General features: G+C 29.8%; 1 protein-coding gene across 2 annotated transcripts in view; it reads right to left on the bottom strand.

The window, feature by feature from the left end:
- Window positions 1-1,334: 1,334 nt before the first annotated feature.
- The window catches only part of LOC119599616 (homeobox protein orthopedia), a 36,582-nt gene continuing 24,792 nt past the window's right edge, over window positions 1,335-13,124 (bottom strand). Inside the window, exons 1-5 of one of the 2 annotated variants that reach the window (XM_037949464.1) lie at window positions 10,329-10,752; window positions 6,418-6,814; window positions 6,165-6,294; window positions 2,255-2,342; window positions 1,335-2,049 (exon numbers count right to left, since the gene is read on the bottom strand). In XM_037949464.1, the coding sequence (XP_037805392.1) occupies window positions 1,589-2,049; window positions 2,255-2,342; window positions 6,165-6,294; window positions 6,418-6,814; window positions 10,329-10,458 (1,206 nt within the window). In that variant the 5' untranslated portion in view covers window positions 10,459-10,752 and the 3' untranslated portion in view covers window positions 1,335-1,588. Of the gene's footprint in view, window positions 2,050-2,254; window positions 2,343-6,164; window positions 6,295-6,417; window positions 6,815-10,328; window positions 10,753-13,124 lie in introns of those variants that run through there. The other variant, XM_037949465.1, reaches the window with a different exon arrangement.

Here is a 13,124-nt window from a genome sequence, read left to right as displayed (position 1 = left end):
TGTTGGTTTCGAAACAAAAAATTTTTCCGAAAAATCGTAAAATTTTCAATACATATTTCTGAACTACGACTAAAAATTCTGATACGTCTCTCAAATACCTTTCACATGATATACACATTAAAAATCCGTCATCATCATCATGAACCAGCCTACCAAATATTGAACCCAGGACAAAAATTTTGGGACATAATATCTTAGAACGAACCAAACTTTAATTTGCAGTGGAAACATCAGGTGGTTGAGATGTAACTAAAAATTCCCGAAACCTATATGAAAGAAAATTAAAAACCCGTCATCATCATCAACCAGCCTACCAAATATTGACCCCAGGAGAAAAATTTTGGAATATAATGTCTTAGAACGAACCAAATTTTAATTTGCAGTGGGAGCATCAGGTGGTTGAGATGTAAGTAAAATTCCCAAAATCTATATTTTTTACCAAGTTTTCGGAATATTAAGCTCACAGAGTTTGATATTCCGAGTTTGAGTTCCTGTACAAAATTCTTTTACTTAGTTGCCGTTTGCATTTCGATTCGTTCTATCACGCATTGTACAATTTTAATGTTCAGTCTTCTGATTTGGTCACCGACACTGGTGTAGAATTTCCACTTATACTACCAGTAGCATGATTGTTCATGGGTAATTTCAGTGAAGCTGCTGCCGATGAGGTAACCGTTACGCCACCCGACGTCACAGCAGTTATATTCTAGAGCAACGGTTCCCAAATAGGAGTCCGTAGCAACATTCTAGGGAGTTCGCGAAGGCGAACGATAAAATACAAAGAATATACATTATTTTGATTGTTATAAAAATATTGAAAATATCTCAACATTTTTCAATTCGTAAAAAGCACTAATATACTCTATTTTTGTTCAATCTACCCAGTTGTTTTTGGTGTCTTTTGATAATATGTATGTAACAATATTTGTAGTGAATTGACTTTGTGACATTATTTTGGAAATTATCTACGGATTTCATTCATAATTATTTACTGATTTGTCAAAGTAAGCTAATATAGGTAATTAAATAGTTGCCGAAAAAGGCTTAAGCACAAAAACACTCACTGATATGGATTTATCTTCACTAAAATAAATATGTAAAACAGTTTATTTAAAATATTTTTTTCATATTTTTATTAAATTTCTAAAATTATTTGATTTAATGTCTAAAAAAAGCCATCTAAATGTATGTCTTTTATTTTATATTTTCCTTTAATATTTATGTAAGTATATTAATTAATTTTACAATACTTTTTTTTTTGGCAATTTTTATTGAAAATTCTACTATATAAAACGAAAATAATACTATAATTATAATACAATTGTAAGGTATAAACAAATTGGATAATTTAAAAAATATTTAAAATCTTATGCACATTAATGTGTGAAAAAAAATCATTTAAAATAAAATTGTCAATGAAACAACTACTATATTATATCACTTTTCTTTAATTGTTATTTGATGTAAAAATAGAATTAAAACTAAAATTTTATTTACATTTTTGTTCAGAGTTCCTGGACAAAATTCTTTTACTTAGTTGCCGTTTGCATTTCGATTCGTTCTATCACGCATTGTACAATTTTAATGTTCAGTCTTCTGATTTGGTCACCACCGACACTGGTGTAGAATTTCCACTTATACTACCAGTAGCATGATTGTTCATGGGTGATTTCGGTGAAGCTGCTGCCGATGAAGTAACCGTTACGCCACCCGACGTCACAGCAGTAGAACCTTGCACAATTGTAGGACTTTCTCGGGGACTGCTGTTGCTGCAGGGTGGACTGACTTGAGCCGCACTGTGTATTGACAAATTCTGAGGATAAGCAGAGGCATTAAAGATGCCATTCAAATTGCTTAGACCCATGTATTGGGAGAGCAGAGTGTGAAAGTTGGGTAACTTGTAATGGGGCATTAAACCCTGAGGCAACAGCGCTGGGTTGAATGGTTGGTGTAAGGCAAAGTGAGGTGGCCAAAACTCAGCTGGTAAACCAGCCGGATGTCCAGGAATTCCATGAGGCAAAGGTATACCCAAGGGGAATTCAGACAAACCTACAAAAAAATAAAAAATAATAATATTAGTTAAACTCTTTAACTTTTCTATAATTAATGGTAAATTTTTATTAATTAATTTCACATTAAATGTATTGTTTTGCACAAATTATTAAATAACGTGACTTTAATCATACAAAAAGCCACTGCCACGAAATGTTAAAGAAAATCAATTAAATGTGAAAGAGTGTAAAAGAAAACTTACCTTGTTCAGGTAATAAATAACCATTCTTATCTTGATTCATGAATTTTTCACGTTTACGCCATTTGGCACGACGATTTTGAAACCAAACCTGCAAACATAAAAATAAATTTAGAAATAAGAATTTGAAATAATATTAAATAAATGATATTGAAAAGTTCGCTTTAATCGTTACAAATGTTTTTAAGCCTATAATTTCCTCAATAATTGCCATAACCAATTATCTCAAACACCACCAGCACAGGCAATCAAACCCCATGGCTAATACTCAACACAACCGCCAACAATTTTCAATGAATAAACGCCCAATTAACCCCTTTAATCATCATTGTGCACTTTTCTCAATAAACAGCGTTTCCCCCATCCCCTGCTCTCTTCTTCTTCCTTCTGGCCATACATTTTAATACAGTTACTGACGACACCAACAGACAATAGAATCCAATCGGAAGTTAAATTCTGTGATTTGCCTTCTACAACCTCTCATTCTGCTACTCCCTCTCTCTAAAAAAAAAAACACTCACACCCACCCTTACCCACATGGCAAACAATTATATGAACAACAGTCTCCCACTCTGGCAGTCATCTAGCCATCCACTGATGAACAATAAAAAGACACTTTTGATGAAGTAGAATCATCCTCCACCTCCTACACTTTATGGGCATCATCGCAATCATATAAAGATGTTAGACTTTTATAAACGTTCTCATTCTTTCTTTTCCTCAGTCTCTCTCTCTGAATCTTTATCTGCATTGAAAATCCTTAGAGGGAATAAGCTTATTGAAAAACAACAAGGTATGATTGTATGATGAATAGATGGATGGATGCTTAGATGAATGTATGAATAATGGCCATGATGATACTTTTGTATGAAAGAGTATCTATGTGTGTCTTATTAAATGTAATTTACAATTGTGTTGTTGATGTTGTTGATTTTCTAACAAGTGTAACCGAATTGAATCAATTGTCTATACTTCCTTAAATTTTCCAAACAAATACAAGGTCCTTAAAGAAAATAATCCATCCAACTACAATACAAAATATTTAATTTCAACATTTCTATTACAATCCACTTAAACAGGCTGTATTTTAAATGTCTCTCTGCCACATTTCTCACACTTTCCTCCTGACCCCCCTCACAGTCACATGATGGTTGTCGAACAATGGAATGCATCTGTGCGTATAGTAAATTAGTAATGATTTCCTGACAATAATTGTTACAAATTATTGTCATACTTTGTCGTCTGAACAGTAAAGTTAAGTAAAGAAAGATTTCACTGCAACATAAAAGCTGTGAATGGTTTATTTATTCGAACATTGATGAAACCCAGATTTTACTGGATATTTCCAGGATACACAGCAAAAGTCTAATGTATGTATGTATGTATATTTGAATGAAGAAAATGTTAGAGAAGTTGTAAAGATTACAGCCACTTGAACATATGCAATAAAATGAAAACAAAAAAAGTCATATGAAATTATCACCCATTTACAATGTAGGTAGAGATTTAAAAGAAGATTCAAAGAGAGTATGTGAAGGAAATAGAGAGAGATGATGATGATATGGCAATTTTAATTGTTACAAGGACAATTATAACATGTAATTTAACATGCAAAAGGATGCAGGATTTCATGTTTTCATTTAGTTTTTTTTCTTCGTAAATAATTGTAAATCAGGAGTTCATCAAATATAACAGTTTGTATAACAGTTAAAAATATTAAATCAAATAAATAATGGCTTGTTAACAAATGTTTAACCAAACCCCACAATTATTATTTAAAACTTTTTTTATAATTCATCATAATTAGGCTTATGAAAGCTTAATTAAAAGCAATTAAGTCATTATCTACATCATCAACAGTATGCGGGTGCAATTATTATTATTTTCTGATTTAAATTCAAAAACAAAGAAACTACATTTCCTTTTTGCCTGTAAACAAAAATATTTTTCATACAGCAGCTATTAAAGCGCTTAAAACATTGATAAATCAAAACACGAGTAAGTCCTTTTTTATTTAGTTCTTCTCTTTGTAAAAGGAAATTTGCATAAGAAATACTTGAAACTTTAAAGGTATAACACACAAAGAGACCAGAACAAATTTCAATTTTAGAAAATAGTTTTAAACACTTTCACACACACTTTACTTATGGGCTTAAGGGAGGGGATGAGTTGGCTAGATGAGACCATGGTATTTAATAGAGATTTTCCAAGCGATTAGATGATTGTTTTAGCCTGGTGTTAGTATTTTATTGAATTTTTCCTCTTTATTTATTTGTTATTAGCTCGACTTTGTGAGCTTATTGTTTTCGGAATGAACTCTAAATACAGAAATACACTCAAGAAGATTTCCCAAAAAGGGTGTTTGCACTTTTTCAAATTCGTAATGCTTTGTTGATTGACAGGGAGGGAGGGTTGTTATAAGCGGCAACATTAACAACATTCAAAATATTCGTTAAAATTCACACATAATTAGGGTGTTTAAAATGGATAACAACAATACAATCAAAGCAAAGTAAAAAAAAGCAAACAATTAAATAAGAATTAAATAGCAAAGTACAATAAAGTGAATCAACCAACAACAATGACAACATTTGTTTGAAAACGAATTTAAAAATGTGTGCACAGTACTTGACCTATCAATACATAAATCTATTTCAACAGTTCATCATCATTATAATCGACATCATCACGGTAAAATCCTTCAACAGTAATTTGTTACTTTTACCTTCAATCTACTTTTGCTTTAGATGATTGAAAAATCCATTTTAGACGCGAGATGAACATTTAATTGGTCACTGATATTATCTATTCTCTGCTCTTCTCATCATTACCCACACTCGTACGTAATCTGGACGCCTAAGAGTCCTTAAACATGTTATACGTGCATGGAAAAAGGATGGGAATTAAGAAAAAGTTACAAAAATCAACATCGCGTGTCATATCGAACGAAAGTACGAGTGTAACAATGCTAATTCCCTGTTAGTATCATTTCGAATTTATAGAAAAGGTTACATGCTCATACATACATATATTTACTTTTTTTTTTTGTTCAATTTAATCCTTGTCGATTGTTTGTATCAATTTGTTTGTTTATTATTTGTTGTTGATTTTTTCGTTTAAATTTCATAAAAAACGTTTTACGCGTATTTCATATAGATCGTTTTAAAGGATTTTATACTCGTGTATTTTTTGTTTAATTTTTTAACAAGGCAATTATTTTCGGATTTACTTATTGCATTTGCTGAAGGACATACACAACACATGCATACATACATAAATAACAAAGCATATGTGTATGTGTGTGTATATTTGTGTGTTTGAGTATGAATATATGGATATTTAAGCTTTTATTAGGGATTTATTTGTATCTATGAGTGGTAACACACGAATGTATGTACATTCATATATACATACATATGTATGCATGTATGTATGTATATGGCATAAATGTGTTTAAGTGTATTTGAATTCATGCTGGTCTTTTTTCCACATAACTGGTTTAAATATAAAAAAATATGTTGTTTGCAACATCAGAGAGCTAAAAGCAATTGTTTATGTTATCCTTGTTTATTTGGCTGGTCATGCTTTGTTAATGATTTGTAGCGATTACAATCAGTTTTTTTTATTTTATACATTTATTTTTATCAATTATACTCAATAAAGTATAAAAAAAGTCAGAGTTAGTCATAGAAATAAAACTTATTTCGGTAAAGTAATGTTTTGAAATTTGATTTTGATTTGTAAAGGATGAGATCAATTATTTAACAAAAATATTTCAAAAATTGAATATGTACACATATCAATTAATTTGATGTTTCAACCCAAAAACCTACATACGTATATTCACTGGCAATTATAGACTTAAGTATTTGATCAATTGTACGAACGTTATCTAAACTATTAAATTATTTACCTGAACACGTGCTTCACTTAAATCCAAACGCATCGCTAAATCTTCTCTGGTGAATACATCCGGATATTGAGTTTTTTCAAACGCTCTCTCCAATTGATGCAATTGAAATGTTGTAAAGGTGGTGCGGGATCTGTGCAAAATTAAAAAATAAATGAAGTATTTGTATTACACAGACAATTTTAAGAGGATCAAGGATTATGCAATAAGAAACAAATATAAAATAAAATCTATTGATGTTTGGCGCTTAGCTTACCTTCTTACTTTTCTGGGCCTTTCCATGTCCAAATCGTGACCATTATTTAGACTATTCGAGAGATCATCATCGGTATTGTCAACATCTAAGCCATTGTCGGTATTGTCTGGAGAATCTTCTCTTTCGCGCTTTTCAGCATGTTGCTGCAGATGTTGATGATGTTGCTGCTGTTGTTGTTGCTGTTGCAGATGATGGTGATGTTGATGATGATTGTTCAGATGTTGTTGATGCTGTTGCTGCAAGTGTTGCTGATGTAGAGCCAATTGATGCGGAGGTATTAAATGTAGTTGTGTATGCAATTGTGGCAATATGGAGTTTTGTATAGGGCTCGTCGAATTATTGCTATTGTTGTTGCTGCTGCTATGTAAAGATTGTTGATTTAATGATTCGGTTGAGTCTGGAAAAATAAAAGAAAATTAATCGTTTTTCACCCCAAATTAATAAAAAATTTTAGTTTTGTCTAACATCTGAGCAGCTTGTTTGAGCCAATCCAATTCCTAAATTAATATTGTTTAAAATTTAAAATTAATTTAATTCATACTATTGCGCAGGATTTTAGAAAACATTTAAAATTAAATTTTCGAGTCAAAATTTATGCAAACAAACCCAATAAGATTTAAATTAAAGCTTTTATATGTAAATTAGTTTTCAAATCACTTGTGTATGTGTATGAACGTTCAGATCACTAACATACGTGATGCTTGTTGCAACATGCCCCATGGTCCAAAAGGTAATTGAATTACAATGATGTTTTAGTATCATAGACGAAAGTACATTCAACACTATAGAGATTAGAAGCAATTGATTTTAGAGCAGGTGTTATAAAACACAAAACCACATCTATTGAAATTGAGATTGATTGTGATGCACGTACTTACGTACATTCCTCCATACACTCATATGTATCTGTGTATGTATGTATCTATATATGTAAAAGTACTTATGGGAATAAAAACGATTATTATTATTTATTTTTTTTTTTTTTTTTTGCTATAAATTCCAATCTATTAAACACCAACCACTTTTTGTTCTGCCAGAAAATAAATCTTTACGAAAGCATTTTTTCTACTCGTAACATTTCAATTGAATTCAATATTTTAAGTAAACACACTACTAAATGTTAAGTGGGTAAACAATGGGTTAAAAATCAAACACTCTTATTTTGAAAATGAAATTGCAAATTCTATACAAAAGAAAAGAAATTTCAATTGAATTTGATTTTGATTTTAGAGCCTCTATTGTAAATTTGTATGCGTAAAAACCAAAACAAAACCCAAAAAAGCTTAAACTTTCAAAATTATTTGTTATTGTTGTTGGATGGGTTTTATTTGAAAACAAAGTGAAATAAATGTAAGAATGTATGAGTGAGGATATTAAATAGAATGAATGAGTATAATACTTGAAACATTTAAATATCCTGTCAGAGGAAGGGAAGCAAAAAGCCAAGGATAAAGAAAAAAGCGCGAATTTCTAGACCAATGTAAAAAATTAAAATCAATAAATTCAGGTTCTCAAATACATTTATTTAATAAACAAACCCCCTTTTCATTTATTAAATTTTACACACACAGGCACATTATTCATAATATAATTATTTTAGCACTCAAAACGATATGCACACACACATACAAATGTATTCTTACAAAAAGTATAGCAAAGTTCATACCGTTATTTTTTATTTGTAAACCTATAATCAAAATTTAATGAACCTCAAATTAATAATTTCATTTTTTCATTTTTCTATTACAAACGATATGTCTGCTGCTTCTCTACTGGAAAAGCTTGTTTGACACAGCATGTCATCATTTATCCACTAAAATCGAAGCATTTACAAAAAAACACAAAAACTAAATCACATTTCTATTCAACAGCATACAAGGAAAAATACGAGTTTTAAAATTTAGCCAGCATTGATTTTCACTTGGAAAGAAATAGAGATATTGTGCGTCATGCTTCATCACCATCAACAGGACTATATTTATGTATGTATTCGCAAACGTTCAAAAGAATATAAAATGAGGTAATTTTCTAAAATCGAGAAGAAGCACATGAAATCAGCGCAAAATAGTAAATTACCCAGTCACTCATTCTCTAATAATGACAAATTTTAAATGTGAATGTGGTGATGATATGTATGTATGTGTGTATATAGTACATACATGTGATAACTGACGGTAACGATGATGTTGGCGTTGACGTCTAAATCATAAGCAAATTATGATTTCACCATTAAACTGAATTCATAGAGTACTTTTTATACATAACCCCATCATAACCCTCAAAACAGTAAATATGAGTTGAAAGTTTATGAATTTTGTACTTGTATTGTTGTTGTTTTTAATAAACGTTTCATATTGCAGCGATGATCATAAAATCATTATATCGAGCACGACTACGATGATGTCCTGTTGAGCTTTTATATTAGAAAAAAATTAACAAAATAAAAACGTATTTGTCATTAACAGCAGATGAAAAAATGAAATGTTTTGATGTGAAGGTATAAAGGTTCGCAATTGGGTGATTTCCTTTTTAGGTGTCAATTTATTGAAACTGATACAGAGTTTTTTTCTTTTTTATTATAAAAGTGTGTATGAGATTTCCAGTGTAGATTTATAGGTGTTAAATATTGACGCCCAATATTCTGTTTGCAATTAATATGTATAATTCATGTTTTTGCTACAGCAGGAGGTATAAAATTTTTCATTATAAATCTAAATGAATGGCGGAAAATATAATTAACGAAATATATTAACTAACTTATTAAGCAAATATTTTTAGATCTACTACAAATGCAATTTATATTGTACGTTTAAGTGTGTCGGGAAACATGATTATTTTCTGTAGGAATGGGAAAGAGTGTAGTAGTTTTATCCGGTAAAGACTCATTTCCGCAAACATATATTTGTACCGAAAAAAGTAAGTTTTTTTTCGTCACAAATGTATGAAATTTCATTTTCGGTACCGATTACGGTGTATGCGGAAACCTGCCTTAACCGACATTCTGATTATTGCAACAATATAAAATATAATCTTTAATATTTTTGGGGTTTTTATTTTTTGTTTGAATCAATACAGTTTCGAATAATAGATTTATATGTAATTAATAATATTAACACTTTAGGGCTTCAAAATATAATAAAGAACTAATTTCGTTAAGAGATGTTCCTGGTGCTTTCTAACATAAAATTTTTAGCCGAAAGACATAATAAACCTGTAATCATTTTCAGGCATACAAGGGTGAATATAAAATATATAAATTTTGGATCTTATTATGTTTTGATTATGTATTATCCTTAAACTATTTGTATGAAATATAATGAAATATGAGTTAAACTATTGCGACGGGTTCCGTTAAAAGATCTTATTAGATGATAAACAACTATTATGTAAGTAGTTCACTGATGGAAAATGTAATAAATTGAGGATCGTGTTGAATCAGTAAATGATCGTATTGAATGTAATACTACTACGGCATAACTAAATTATTCTACTAAATAACTATTGATAATTTTTTTATTATAATGTTTTATTGAACTTCTTCAGAATTCAGTTACAAAATTTCATTCCGATCGAAAGTGGAACTATTTTCGTATTTATCTTCTTCAAAAAGTTAAAAACAACGGCAACATTTTTTTTAATTAAACCACTAAAATGTTCCTAGTTTTGTGGTTTTTGTTTATAGGATTTGAAATTTATTTGTAATTGTTGTTATTTTAAGTTGTAATCTAAAATATTATTAAAAATAAGTCTACTTTCGATCGGAATGGAATTATGTGACAGTATTGTACGTTTCTATTGTTTATAGCTTTAAATTATCATTCCAAATATACATCAAATTGTATAACAATTTCAATATTGCATATTTATGACATTTAAATGATTACCGTTGGTTACTGTTGTTCAGAACTTACCACTACGCTTCGTTTGATTTCCCAATATCTGATCAATACTGTAGACTGCTCGTGGTCGAGAAACGGGACTTTCTTGAATAGGACGAATAACCGGAGCCATGATAGCATGTGATGTTGTGGTTGTCATCATTATATTTGGCGAAAATTGGAACACAAAATTATTTTTGTTTTTTAACGTTGATTTTTTTTTTTAAATTATTATAAAAATCATCAAATTATTTTTTGTTAAATATTTCACTTATTTTTTTAAAACACTTTTTTTCAATAATTGCACTTCTTTTATAAATCTTTTTGGTATGTGTATATAGAATTACTTTTCCGTAAGAAGAATTCTTCACATTAAATTAACATTTGTTTTTAATTAATTTAATTATATTTATATTTGCATAAATTGTATTTTTTGTCAAGAGGACGTGATGTACGTTACGACCATTAACCACCGACTAAGCAAGGAACTGTTAAAACATTAGCATTAAATACAATTATAACAGTTATTTTGTAAAGCCAACCAAGTGTCTGAATGAAACGGCAGATCTCATGTCTACGTAGTATTTGGCCTGACATACAACCCCTCTTTTAGTTCATTGAGTATTTTGTGTATCGTGCGTCTCTTTTACACACGATTATATTTGTTGTTAGGAAATAATAGGAGGGTTGGTTTTCATACAGGTAGTTTTATTGAGTTCACTCACTCACCTTTAAACAAACATAGTGAGAGAGGGGTGTTGCATACCACAATATTGTTTTTGGGTATAACGCGATTACTCGTCGTATATTTTTAAGGATAATAAAAAGAGTGTCGAAAACTTATTAATAAAATATTGTCAATTTAATGTTTTATCTCGCTCTTGTTCTCCACAAATTAATTTACAAACCATTTGTAAACAATTATCACTCAATAATAGCGAATACTTGTGATATGTTTGATTTAATTATAAATTATTTCTCTTTGGTCTCAATTAAATATAATATCAACCTTATCTCTCTCGCAGATTGTATCACTCTCCTGTGACTCTTATTTGATTTGTCTATCATCGTTTGCCGTTTACCTGTCCTTAACGCCATCATAATTTTTGTTTTTGTTGTTTACTGTTTATGATTTCCATAATTTATATATGATTTTTCCCTGTTGTTCTTCCTGTGGTTTTTATTATTTATGGTGATCTTTTTTGTTCTCGCAAATTGTGTTTACCAACTATGGCGACCGCAAATATTTGTACATACACAAATTTATACCTCTCTCAAGTGATTCATTCGCCTAAACAACGATTGCGGATTGTCCTATTGTCTCATTGATCCATTGATCAATTGTAAGTGTTCAATGAATCCTTTTACTTGTATGGGATTTACGTTTATTTTCGCCATTTAAGTTCATTGATTAAACCTAATTTATCACAGGATTCTTACTAATATCACAGATGTAATATAACGGAAAAAGACAGGTGTATTATAATTTATAAACAATGTTAATGTACATTTTACATGACTTTTTCATAGATCGATTAGAAAACAATTTTTGTATAAAAGTTCTAACAGCTTTTTCTGTAAAAGGGTTTATATAAAGGGTAGATCCAAGGTCCGATCCTCATAAAATTTAGTATTTAGGTTTTGATTCATAAAAGTCTTATTTATGTCGAACTTTATCATTACATCCCCATTTTAAAGCCTTTTTCTGAAGGCGACTATATATAATTAAGAAGGGTGTTAATTTAATATTCCTAAAATTGCATCGGTATAACGACTTTTTAAAGGCAGTTATGAACGTTAAAGTCATTTCTAAAAGGATTCTTACATAGGGCGGGGGTCAATTATATACCCCACTCTACAAAATTTTGTGGAGTGATATACTGGCATTATTAAGCCAAATATGAGCTTTAAAGTAATTTTCTGAAGGGGTCCTTACAAGGGAGTAAGGTCAATTTATAGACCGATCATCACAAAATTTTGTTGAGTAATTTCAGTTAATATTAAACTCGTTTATGCAATATATCAAGATATACTGACATTATTAAGCCATGTATGGTATTTTCAGTTTTAAAAACAAACACTGTTATAATTTAGTCCACCTAGATTTGAAATTAATAATTAAGTATAATTAAAGCTATTTGAAATCATCAATCAATCACTAAAAAAGGATTTTTATAAACTTTAATATTATCTTCCATATACCAGAGTCTAAAATAATTATTTTTAAGTTAAAGTTTTTCTAGTTTCTATATTATCCTCAATAGCCATTTTGACTTTTAAAAGTTTCCGTCGCCGTTAACATTATAGAGATGTTATTTAAGCTTTTGAGGAATTCGCGAAAATATGTAATCACCAGGGAAACCAGAATATACAAATGCATGTTTTTTATGATGCATCGTACTGACTCATGGATAAGATATTTAAACGTTTCTGACCAAGTTATGAATTTTGGCATCGATTTATTAGCGCATATTTTACCCACAGGAGCATTATTTTGCATGATTTGATTTTTGTAGCATATTTAAGGCATATTTTCTAGTTTTTAGAACATATTTGAGTATTTTGAGCTTTATTTTTTAGTTTTTGTATATTTTTAAAACTTTTTTTCAAAACTTTTTAAATTTTGCTTAAATTTTAAGAGCATATTTTTAGTTTTTTACTGAATATTTAAAGCGCTTAAAACACTTTTTAGAGCATATTTTTGGTTTGCCTGGTACTCACTCATAATTTTTACACTAATTGGGTTTTTATATGAAAAACCTGAAGTCGGCTATTTTCCCTATAATAGTGACTCAACTGAGAACAATTTCGAAGTCCTTTACGTGAACA

Source organism: Lucilia sericata, unplaced genomic scaffold (genome assembly GCF_015586225.1).
Source record: "Lucilia sericata isolate MDLA Ls3-8-SP2 unplaced genomic scaffold, ASM1558622v1 Contig000083F_arrow, whole genome shotgun sequence".
Taxonomy (NCBI): domain Eukaryota; kingdom Metazoa; phylum Arthropoda; class Insecta; order Diptera; family Calliphoridae; genus Lucilia; species Lucilia sericata.
Note: the sequence above shows the minus strand (reverse complement) of the source record. Positions and strands in the feature narration are given on the sequence as shown.